General features: G+C 39.5%; 1 protein-coding gene across 1 annotated transcript in view; it reads right to left on the bottom strand.

The window, feature by feature from the left end:
* Positions 1-1,477: 1,477 nt before the first annotated feature.
* Positions 1,478-11,646, bottom strand: part of LOC125241590 (protein purity of essence) — a 148,582-nt gene continuing 138,413 nt past the window's right edge. Inside the window, 5 exon segments of the mRNA XM_048150140.1 lie at positions 1,478-2,303; positions 7,741-7,930; positions 8,350-8,490; positions 9,988-10,021; positions 10,024-10,162. Coding sequence (XP_048006097.1) covers positions 2,079-2,303; positions 7,741-7,930; positions 8,350-8,490; positions 9,988-10,021; positions 10,024-10,162 — 729 coding nt within the window. The 3' untranslated portion in view covers positions 1,478-2,078.

Here is an 11,646-nt window from a genome sequence, read left to right as displayed (position 1 = left end):
ATTCCCGTTAGTACCCGTTTTTAACCCCCGACGCAGAAACGACGGGGTGTTATAAGTTTGACGTGTCTGTCTGTCTGTTTGTCTGTCTGTCTGTGGCATCGTAGCTCCCGAACGGATGAACCGATTTAGATTTAGTTTTTTTTTTGTCTGAAAGCTGAGTTAGTCGGGAGTGTTCTTAGCCATGTTTCATAAAAATCGGTCTACTGTCTGGGGTTTTTCAAAATTTTAATTTTGTGGTTAGGTTATTAAACTATCCCAATGCACCTCACATGATATTTAGAAAGAACTGGATATTTGTGATTGCTATCTTCTCAGTCGTTCCCTCATGGCTGAGGATCGTGTCCAACAGTGATTTCTTTCCACTTGACGCGGTCTAGGGCCATATGGACTGCTATCTGCATGGAACCATAAGCTTTCTTCACGGTGTCAGCCCACCTTATCGATATTGAAATATAGATATACCCCTGGAGCGTCGGCCTATAGTATATATCGTATACGACTTTGGCGAGCAACTTTGCTTCGATTGCTATACCGAGCGTTGTTTTATCACTGTTATAAAAGCTTTACAAATGACATTAGTATGTACCAAGAATGATTTTAATACTGGACTGATAAAGCCCATTCAAAAAAGTGCACCCCTGAAATGTATGGGCCTTTTAGGCTTAAAACTAGATGGCGCTGATTCGCAGCCTGGAAGTGGCCAAAATCATATTTTCCCCAAATATTTTTGAGTGTTTTTATTTATTATAAGAACAAATGACATATATTTTTTTTTAATATCATGATATCACGTCAATACACATTTTGAAAGAAATAAATTTGTAGACATCAGTGTAGTTATGCATCATAACTTATGATAGTATTTAACAGGTGGCGCTAAAAAATCGAGGTACGATTCTTAGTAAAAATTGTAAATTCTATATAAATCATCCTTATCCATAATTAAGCTAGCAATAAAAAATAGCTATTACAATACGATTCGAAATGCAAGCAGTGTGCTTTCTAGCTCAAACCCGACGCTGTGTACTAAACCATAATTAAATTGTTGCAATATTCAAATTGTCTGTGCCAGGCCAGCATCCATAATGTATGAGGTGTCGACAAAGTGCATAGCTTCGCCTTTCTGGGGTTTGCGAAATAATTTTGGCAGTTCTTAACCCTTTGAACGCCAAGGACCACAGAAATGACAGCTGAAAGTGTTATGGCAGACGTTCCATATTCCTATTTGCGATACAGCCAGGTAATGTCGCCAGTATCTATTGATACAATACCTCAAGGGCCTATTTTAGACATTAGCTAGCTTTTAAATTTAGTCTTAGTTTATTATATAATTATGTAAATATGTTACTGTCAATTAAGTTTCATATGACTTTCCATTTTTTTTCAGTCGATATTTTGGCGTCTGCACCATTTTTTGACACGGGCGGATTTTTTTAAAAGGTGAAGTAGGTAAGAAAGTAAAATAAGCAACAGCAAGTAAAAGCAAAACCTTTATTAGAGCAAAATTAGGCCTAAAGCCCCAATTACATTATACATTAATTTAATTTCAAGCGGTAAGATTAACATTGTAATGCATATTGAGAGACGTGCACAACATTACACAGGCCGGTGGCTCGGCTTGGGTAATTCCCATAAAATACATTGCAAAATATTTCATTTTGAAACTTCTAATTTGCTTCAAATTAGTTACACATTTTGTAGAAGATTGGTGCGGATAACACTTACAAGATAGTCCGTGCGTAAAGACCCTTAACGCTTCTCCTTCCGCACAGACTATCAATAGAGAAATACTTCATCTAGTCTATCCCTTCAATTGTCGTATTGGATAAAATATTCGTCAGTATATTAAATTGACCGTTACAGCCGTACACATGAAGGGTTCATTGGACAACTATTGAAAAATTATTGAACCTTGTTTAAACAGAAACGACGTCTTTCGAGCGTCAGCGTCTCAACTCTGCAACTAGCAAGCATTTTCAACGACAATTTATCAATGTTGCATTTCCACTCGTCGTTTAAATCACAGGCGTTCAATGGGACGTCCCCGCCCTGTCTAGAACGGCCTGGAGCGCCCTGAATCAGGGTTGCTCGTTGATGAGGGCCTGCAGCCAGGCATCGGGGTCCGGGATATCGGCGAGCAGGCCGGCCGCGTCGCAGAACTCGGCGAAGGACGCGCACGGGAGGAGCTCGTCGGTGAACGTGGTGACGATGCGTTCGGCCGCTTTCGCGTTCGCTTCGTCGTTGTTCCGGATGTATTCGGCTAGCTTGACGGACCACTGGTCGATGGTTGTCGCGTTCACGGACTGTGGGAGAAAAGGTTGATTAATGACATGCTACTGATAGAGTCGGGTTAATAAACACTGGAGTGCTGAGCGGTCGACTCCCGGCCGATTTCAAAAGTCCCCGAGTGCTGAGCGGTCGACTCCCGGCCGATTTGAAATGTCCGCAAGTGCCATGGCGCCGGGAGTCGACCGAATGGTCCACGAATGGTCATTGCGTATTTGGCGGGAAAATTAAACGTTTGCGCGCGCACCTAAGCTACAAAAACTTTAACAATAGATAGCGGAAAACACAATAATTAATTGTCGCATCAAAAATAATTACCTGTAATATAAATATTATTAGAAAATCCTTATTTTAAAAGCGCCAGGCACAGGGCCTTTGCTAAAAATTTGATGTTAAACAAATTGTGTTTTTATGTGTGTATTTCTATACAAAATTGTATACGGATTTAAATATAATGTGCCTGGGTAAGTACTAAACAGTTTACAATAGTTTAATCGTAAATTTGATTGTTTTTACTTATTGATTTGGCATTTTATTTCAAATAATCGAGTGATGAATAGGTTTGGCCCGAGGAATTGGGCGTTTACTTAGATATATCTAGTACTAATAACCTAAAAAAACACTTTAATCGTTAGGTTAACTATTTGATAACCAATGTTTATAATCTTTATACTGAAAACTCGATAATTTTTCATCACCGAGACACAATATTCAAGGTCACGACCGTGGCCATTTTATTCAATTTTCGATGTGGATAAAATGTGCGTAATAATTTAGACGAATTTTGTCCCATTAGTATGTCGTTTTCTATTAAAATATGTCACTACTAAGACATTGTTATTTAATGTAGCTTTGAAATCCCCAAAATTTTAATTAAACCACTTTAAGAACTTGGTATTATGAAAGAATGTACGAAGGTCATCTATCGACTTTAGCTTTCGCATGCCTTATTTTGAACTCATCTATTTTTGAAAATCAGAACTTTTGTTACTTAAGCCTGTGATAATACATATATCTTAAGACGCTCTACAAAACGAGTATATAATTTCAAACATATAATTGATAAATAATAACGAAACAAGATTTCAAAGTTACCTCAGTTTTTTTACGAGACGGATTTCATACCCAATTTTAATACGCTTGTAATATGTAAAATCTCAATGCAAAAGTGTAATTTTATTACCTTTTCTGATGTATATCCATGTATATGTTTGTAAAAAAAAGTGTTTTTCTTAAGAGTAGTGCTTTTTCTGTATTTTTTAGTCTGTTTTATACAAGAATCCGGATTATTTTTCCTTGGTTTAGGTTAAAATGAGGATTTGCTAATTAACATATCGACAGCAAATGTTTGTCAGTGTAATTAAAAGCCTATTTTATGCACATATTAGCGTCAAACTTTTTATATACAACTTTCATACAAAAATAAGAAACAATCATTAAATTTGTATCTCCCGCCAATATCTCGCTGATCACCGTTCAGACCAACTTCAGACCCTCTGGCACTTGAGCATTTTCGCGCAAAATGGCGCCGCCACCTGACAGCTATTTGACGTATCCGTGCTGCCACCCGAAGGGATAAGTTAGTAACGATTTCCGTGACGCTGGAAGTGTTGAATAAACGTAATAATTTCATGGAAATATGACTTTTAAAATGACATCGAAATCATTGTCAGCTTATCTTATGAAATTCTAAATATATTCGGCCTATTTTGATCCGAAAATAATAAAAACTGAAAACGTAAGTCGATTTGCTACACAATGTGTTACGTTATGTATGTGTGTATAATGATATTGTTCAGTTGACGAAAACATTTTTGAATTATATTATTAAGTTTAAAAGCTTTTAGCTCCAGAATACATTAGGCGAAATTTATGAAAATCGTGTTCATTATTAAGTTAGAGAATCGCAATTATCTATTTTGAAAGAAATAGTACTTATTAAACAGAAAAAAAATGCCCATGACAAAACTAAGTTAAATACACTTTCTTTTTTGAGTTATCCCTTGAGTACAAGTATAAAAATTCAATGTCATTGAGCAAATCTCACTCCGTCAAAGCCGTTAGCACTACTAAAGCCCCCGACAGCATCTCAAACTCAACAGTAGATGCATATAACCGTCAAGTCATCCGTAAACAGCGGGACGTTTGACGGCCAAGGCCCCATTGCATAACGGAGACTCCCGTGTCAATGCCGCTCGAGACAGGTGAACATACATATATCACTTTCTTAACCTTGTGCACTATTGTTAGTTTGGTAGCTTTAAAGCTTATACACGGTGTAACATGAAGAAACCGAAAGATTTTAACTACGCGTTTCTGAGGGCAAAATAAAGATAAAACGTTATATGACGTCAAGCAAAATTTCGCTTAATTGTTTTTTTTTTATTCATTTGATGTATTTTCACATAAAAAGTAAATTTTATTCGTAAAACTGGCACTTCAAAAAAAATTTACAATTAAAAAAAAAAACTTTTTAGCGACGAGTTACTAGTTATATTTTGACATCTATCAACGAGGAAAGTTCGTTTACGTCCGTATTTTAAAATTGCTTATAACTCTAAAAGTAGGCGAAATCCAGAAAAGTTTATATGACATTTTACTCTTCTAATATGATGAGGAATACGCTGTTAAAATTATTCGGTTTCCTCATGTTACACCGTGTAGAATAGGGTTCAGTCTATAAATGAAAGATAAGCGGTTGTGTAAGTGAGAATATTAGGGACTATTATTCATATGTGACGGAGGTTATATCGTTTTATTCATGATACCGTTGCATTGTAAGATCGGGTCTAGTTTGACTCATAAGGTCGTAAAACTGACAAGCAATGCAGTAGAAAACTAACGATTGATCATAGAAAACTATTATTACAACTTCTTCTTCTTGAACTGGAACTTATGTACATAGTGAATCCAAGAAAATTAGTGCTATGACCACTGCTATAGTGAAACCAAATTCCCTTGTCCGGAATAGTGCTATGTGCTGAAGATATTGTGTAAAGCCACAGTATAATAAAGAGTACTATCGTACAGTATGGCCACTCCCGCTCCCCGCTGAAAGTGCCGCCCACCCCCTCTCGGTTACCTCACAGTTACCGCCTGTCAAAAACGCGAACAGTCGACCTGTCATATTTCACTCATACAAGCATAGTACGCGTTCACCTACACGAGCTTAGAATGTGTGCTAGGAACGCGCCTCTTTCATATATTTGATCGCCAGTGTCCGAGGTGTGGTAAAGCCAACATGCCAGGCTAGAGGGGATCAATTTACCTTTAATCAGCAACTGGGTGAATCCACGTAAAAGTAACGTGAGTCACGACTTCATTGAGTGTTTATTTGAACTGCAGCTGCAAATGAAAGGATCTATGCGTATCTCGGGAAAGTAACACTTATTTATAGATAGATTATCACTTGAACTTGCGTCAGAATAAATGGAACATGCCATAAAATTGTGACTCATGTTACTCTTGCCGCGAATTGACCCAACTTTAGCCACAGTATAATAGTAATCGTACAGTAACATGCCACCCCTCTCGGTTACCTCACAGTTACCGCCTGTGTCGACCTGTCATATCTCACTCATACAAGCATGGTACGCGTTCACCTACACGAGCTTAGAATGTGTGTCATGAACACGCCTCTTTCATATATTTGGTCGCCAGTGTCCGAGGTGTGCTTTAGCTTTATAGGGTGAAGAAGCTAGATATAAAATTGTAGTCCTTAAATTGATACTATTTTGTTAGTAAGCGACCAGTTTATAGCCATACAAAACGGTGTGAAATCATAAAGCGATGCATTCGTCACGGCTGACAAGTAAGATGCACGGCCAAGCTAGATAGGATTGCGCAAGTTTATGTTATTGTTAGATTCGGTATCGGCCTGTCTGCTCGTCAGTTTGTGTGGGAGGTCCGCAGGTCACATTGTGTTGTACAATGTTTTTGTAAGGTGAGTAGTTCGAGAGGGTCACAGGCACAGGTGTGGGCGTGAGAGAATTAGATATGTGTTGATATGGGCTAGACTGTTTCACAAGTGTAAAGTGTTCGAAACGTCGAGATGAATTGTAAATTCATTATACGCGATTTAATCCGTTTATTAATAGTTTTATTTCATGAGTAACTATCGCGGTAACCGAAGACAATATTAAGTGTAAGATATTTAAGCTGAATTATAAAATCTTGTTAAATGAAAACCCGGACTATAAATAATAAATATCGTCACTACTTTTAAAAAATCTCATATCTCACGCTGTTCCTCAAAGTTAAAACGCAGTAAGTCTATATGCATTCCATACATACTTACTACAATTTTCTTTTCATTAACAGACGAAGATACAAGTTTTTTTTAAAAGTAGTGACGATTTTCCGTACTTTTTTTTATAATGTGTTTATATGTTTCTATATTGTTTTGTAAATGTTTTTGTATTTTACTTTTATACTCATATTGTAAAACTCTAGCCTAAGAGAAAAGATAAATAAATGAATAATATTCCGTACTTTAAAATACATATTTGGTACAGTTAAAAATAATATTATAAATATTTTTACACCACCTACTATTTTCGAAGAGATCAAAATCAATGTATTCATATCTCTGTTGCTGACTATACCTAAAGTCACCGTCAATAGAATTTGTGAACAATGTAAACAAACCTTGTAGTCAAAATGTCTTTAATTTCCATTCTAACTCACCAGCTACTGACTAAATCCATGTGTTATTTAATCAATTCATATCACATTATGATCCTCAACCCTTAAAATAATGAAATTGTGCTAGAATATTGATATTTTATAGAATGGTTTGTTTACATTGTTGACAATTTCTATTGACGGCGATTTTACATCGATTTACGGTTAGTTTCATTAGACTAACATTGATCGGGATTTAGATCGTGAATATGTTTGTGATTTTTGTTTAGCTCCCAATATTTCGATGCAGTGACATGCATCATGATCACGAGTAGCATGATAACCACGGGTACCCGTCATGTACATACAGTGGGCCAAAGAAAGTGGTCTACCAGTTTTGACAAAAGTTTCTGTGAGCTCTAACGATCGCTATGTTTGACTTGACACATGGCATGACGTAAATATCATATATATTGTCACTGACATAATATTATTGGAAGCGGAAATCGACCTTGTTGTCTCATGACGTTCAAACGAACCTCAGCCGTAGGGTCACAGTATAATAAAGAGTACTATCGTACAGTATCGCCACTCCCGCTCCCCACTGAAAGTGCCACCCATGCCCTCTCGGTTACCTCACAGTAACCGCCTGTCAAAAACGCGAACAGTCGACCTGTCATATTTCACTCATACAAGCGTTCACGCGTTCACGTACACGAGCTTAGACTGTATGATAGGAACACGCCTCTTTCATATATTTGATCGCCAGTGTCCAAGGTGTGGTAATCCACATTTTTGGGCGACTGTACTCTTGGCTAATAAACCTGTTACCTTGAACATGGTGGTGTAGAGCTGGTCGATGAGGGCCATGAACAGCGCGTACGGCTTGTAGTCGGCCCAGGGGCGCGGCGCGCGGTGCTTGAACGCGATGGCTCGCAGCGCTGGCCCGCCTGGCGCTACGGCGCGCACGTGGCCGATCACTAGCAGGCGTTTTAATGTGTCGATCTTGTGGGCTTTCCATCTGAAACAAAAAAGAGATGTTTTAATAAGAATTATAGTTTCTCGTTCTTGTTACCAATAATAAACCAAAACGAAATCAAAATTAAAGAATGATCTCCGTCTCTCATCTCAAAATAATTAGTATCATATCAAACTAAACTCAACTTTATCACTAAAATTATATAAATACAAGGCTTCTAGTGTATAAAAACCTTACCATTGATTTTTGTTCCGAAGTGATCGGTTTTATGAACCATCAATAATGAATTATTTAGATTTACTCTTTTGAAGATAATATAGGCTTTATTTAATTTGATTACAGAGCTTTTATTCTACTTATGGGCAGTGAGCCAGTAACAAATCCTCGTAAAAACCTTCGTAAAAGTCAGCTGCCGCTCCGTTGGTGAGTTTAGGTTGTCTTAATTTCTAGTATAAACTCACTTGACGAGCGGGTACACGAGCAGCATTTGCGTGGCGTAGTACAGCGGGCCGTCGGCGTCGTGCGCAGAGGACAGCAGGCGCGCTGCCGCCCACGCAAGTGACGTCTCTAGGGCGGCTACTTCGCGGGCTACTAGTCGCGACCTGTGTGGATAGTGAAACATATTAGTGGCATCTTGTAAGGTATGATGGGGAATATCCGCTTGTCGTTGACGCTGAGCACTATACATTAATTTTAAATAATACAACGTTAGGTGTCAATATCATCATCACAGGAGGACGGATTAACAGTCTACGTACAATAACGCACTTCTGAACTTCCGACTTAGGACCAGTTGCACCAAACCGTATGTCTCCGTTAAAGCATTCGCTAAATTTTATTGTATGGGAAGTTCGTCTGCAGCGTGGCGATGATGTGTCTGTCAAATGTGGTTGATGCAACTGGCTCTTAGTGTAAGGCCTCAGTGCACGCTCATATTGGGCGTGTAGCGGAGCAGGGCGTGCGGCGTGCATGTCAACAATTGAAGCTCATACAAGTGTCCTGAGTCGACGCTGCATAGGATGGACGCACGCTCACCCGCCTCGTTGCACGCCCCGGTGTACGCTAGGCACCGAGCGTCCACTCGGGCCTTACACTCACGCAGGGATTGCGGAAAGTCAACTTAACTGGAATACGCTATAACGAGAGGTTTAGTCCGACGATTGTACCGAGACCGCAAGCGCACGCACAGTCACTATATTGTAGGTGATACCTTCGTCCAGTAGTGGTCGTCTTCCCGATGCTTCTAAGAGTTAAGAGACAAAAGAGAATCCATAGATGCTTTCGAAAAGCCCTGTCTTCCTAGCAGGCAAGCATGGTCGCGCGATAAATGACAAAACATTTTTTTTAATTATTATAAATGGGCTTACTCTTGGCCACAGACTAGCCAAGGCAAAGACGTGGCCTACGATGGAGTGAGCTCGCCCAGAAGATGCCTGTTCACCCTTGATTTGAAGGTTGCCGGGTTATGTGAGCTCGGAAATATAGCCGCCGGCAAGGAATTCCACTCCTTGGCAGTGCGCATAAGAAAAGAAGAAGCAAAGCGCTTCGTGCGAATTCGCGGAATATGTACAAAGAAAGGATGGAAACCAGCCGTGCGTCTAAGAGCCCGATGGTAGAATGGGGACGGTGGAATAAGCTCGCGTAGCTCTTGAGCACACTCCCCGAAAGCACCACACTATTTGTAAGTGCGATAGGGACGGCCTGATGTTTTATCATTTATTGCGCGACCACGCTTGCCTGCCTGCCGGCGTACCATGCTTCCAATTTTATCACTTATTTTATTTTTATTTTATTTCAAAACAAATTACACAGTATTACAGTGAGACACTAAGGCACTGTGCAATGCATAAAAAATCATACTATATTGTTAATACTTAGTGTAATAACGTTAACATAATAAACTTAATAACTAACTGAAGACACCCGATCATCCATCGCTTCGCATAACCTCAGACATCATCAGACATTATCTACGTGGATAAGACATCTGTCACTCTCACACTGACATACTTGCCAAAGCGTGACGGATACTTTATCCACGTGGTTAAGTGATAAAATTGGAAGCATGATACGCCGGCTGGACATGTTTATATACGCACGTGTTGACCACGTAGAGAGCCATGTGGAGCAGGCGGGCACTAGCTGCATGTTGGAGAGCGGGCCGCCTCCGCCAGTGTCGTCGTGGAAGGTGCGGCCGCGCGCGAACCGCCACAACAGCAGCTTCAGGTCGTGGATGGTGCAGGTGTGGCTGATGTCGCGGTGGCCGGTACATTCCTGCGTTGAAAAAGAGAATTTTTAGTACATTCTTTATACTCAACACACGTTTAGTTACAAGACTTTAGTAGGACTTAGTAGTAGTAGTAAACTCTTTATTGTACAATTAATAACAAAAAACACAGTAATTACAGTAAAGAACAGTACAAAGACGAACTTATCCCTTTGATGGATTTCTTGCAGTTAGCCTTTGAGTGAATGAGAGGATAAAAAGAGATGAGGGTGACAAATGCAGCAACATGTACAACAGGGTACCAGAATAGTTATTTGTTTTACAAGGGGACAAAGTTGTTTAAACAAACGTTAAACGTTGTGTTAAACAAACTTTGCCACCGAGTGAAACACAAAATATTTCACCCACAGATCAATACAACAAGATGGCCCTTACAGGGCGACTCGCGGTCACCAAGCATACGACAAATCAGGTTTATAAAAGTTTGAACGCGTGCGACACCGATCAGTAGCGCCCAAGTATACGACCCGCTAACAGTGTCCGTGTCCGCTCGGGAAAAAATCTTAAATAATCAATTTTGGTTGCAAACAATGGTCTCTTACAGCATAAAGTGGTGTGGCAAGTCTTCTAACACTTCTACATGTAAAAAAGATGGAACAACATTCCACAGTTAAGTCAAATTAATTATTTTGTTGAATATTGTTTATTGTCCGCGGAGTTCATTTATACTGGTCAATATGGTTGTGCTGAGCGGCGCCGAGGCGCGTCCATCCCTCTTTACCGAGTTAACAATGTGATATGCTATCCCTTTCACGTAAACGACTAGGCATGGGGCCATGTTAGTTTATGTCTGTTGCGGGAACTTCGTACTGCCGTTCGTACCATGTGCTACCATTTTATGAAATATAAAAGAAAGCAGATTTGTAATAGTGAATAATTATCTAGAATCTGTATAGTCTGTAGTGGTATTTAGTTCATTGATTAGTTTAGAATATTTAGTTGGTTATTTAACTTAGTAAACGTAAGTAAAAATGCACAGTTTAGTTATTAGTTACTAGAATGATTTTTATTGAGATGCTATCACAATTATCATCCTCCTTGCGTTATCCCGGCATCGGCATTCGCCACGGCTCATGGGAGCCTGGGGTCCGCTTTGGAAACTACTACCAAGATTTGGCGTAGGCACTGGTTTTATGAAAGCGACTGCCATCTGACCTTCCAACCCGAAGGGTAACTAGGCCTTATTATAATTTAATTATAATATTATAATTTGTTGCAAAACAAATTCACCACAGTACTGGTACCGGTACCATTGTCTATAATAGACATGTCCCATTCCCATCCCTACTGCTAATCATAAAGGCGCGCCATTATTTGAAACGACCAATGGCAGCACCGTGCGCGCCCGCCTCACCCCGCAAGGATTGGTGATTTGCGTCTCGAACAATATCGCTTGCATTTGGCTTCTAGTGGGGTGTTCTGTGGTTTCACCACACCAACACTATAAAATATGAACTGTAAAACATCAAAA

Source organism: Leguminivora glycinivorella, chromosome Z (genome assembly GCF_023078275.1).
Source record: "Leguminivora glycinivorella isolate SPB_JAAS2020 chromosome Z, LegGlyc_1.1, whole genome shotgun sequence".
Lineage (NCBI taxonomy): Eukaryota > Metazoa > Arthropoda > Insecta > Lepidoptera > Tortricidae > Leguminivora > Leguminivora glycinivorella.
Note: the sequence above shows the minus strand (reverse complement) of the source record. Positions and strands in the feature narration are given on the sequence as shown.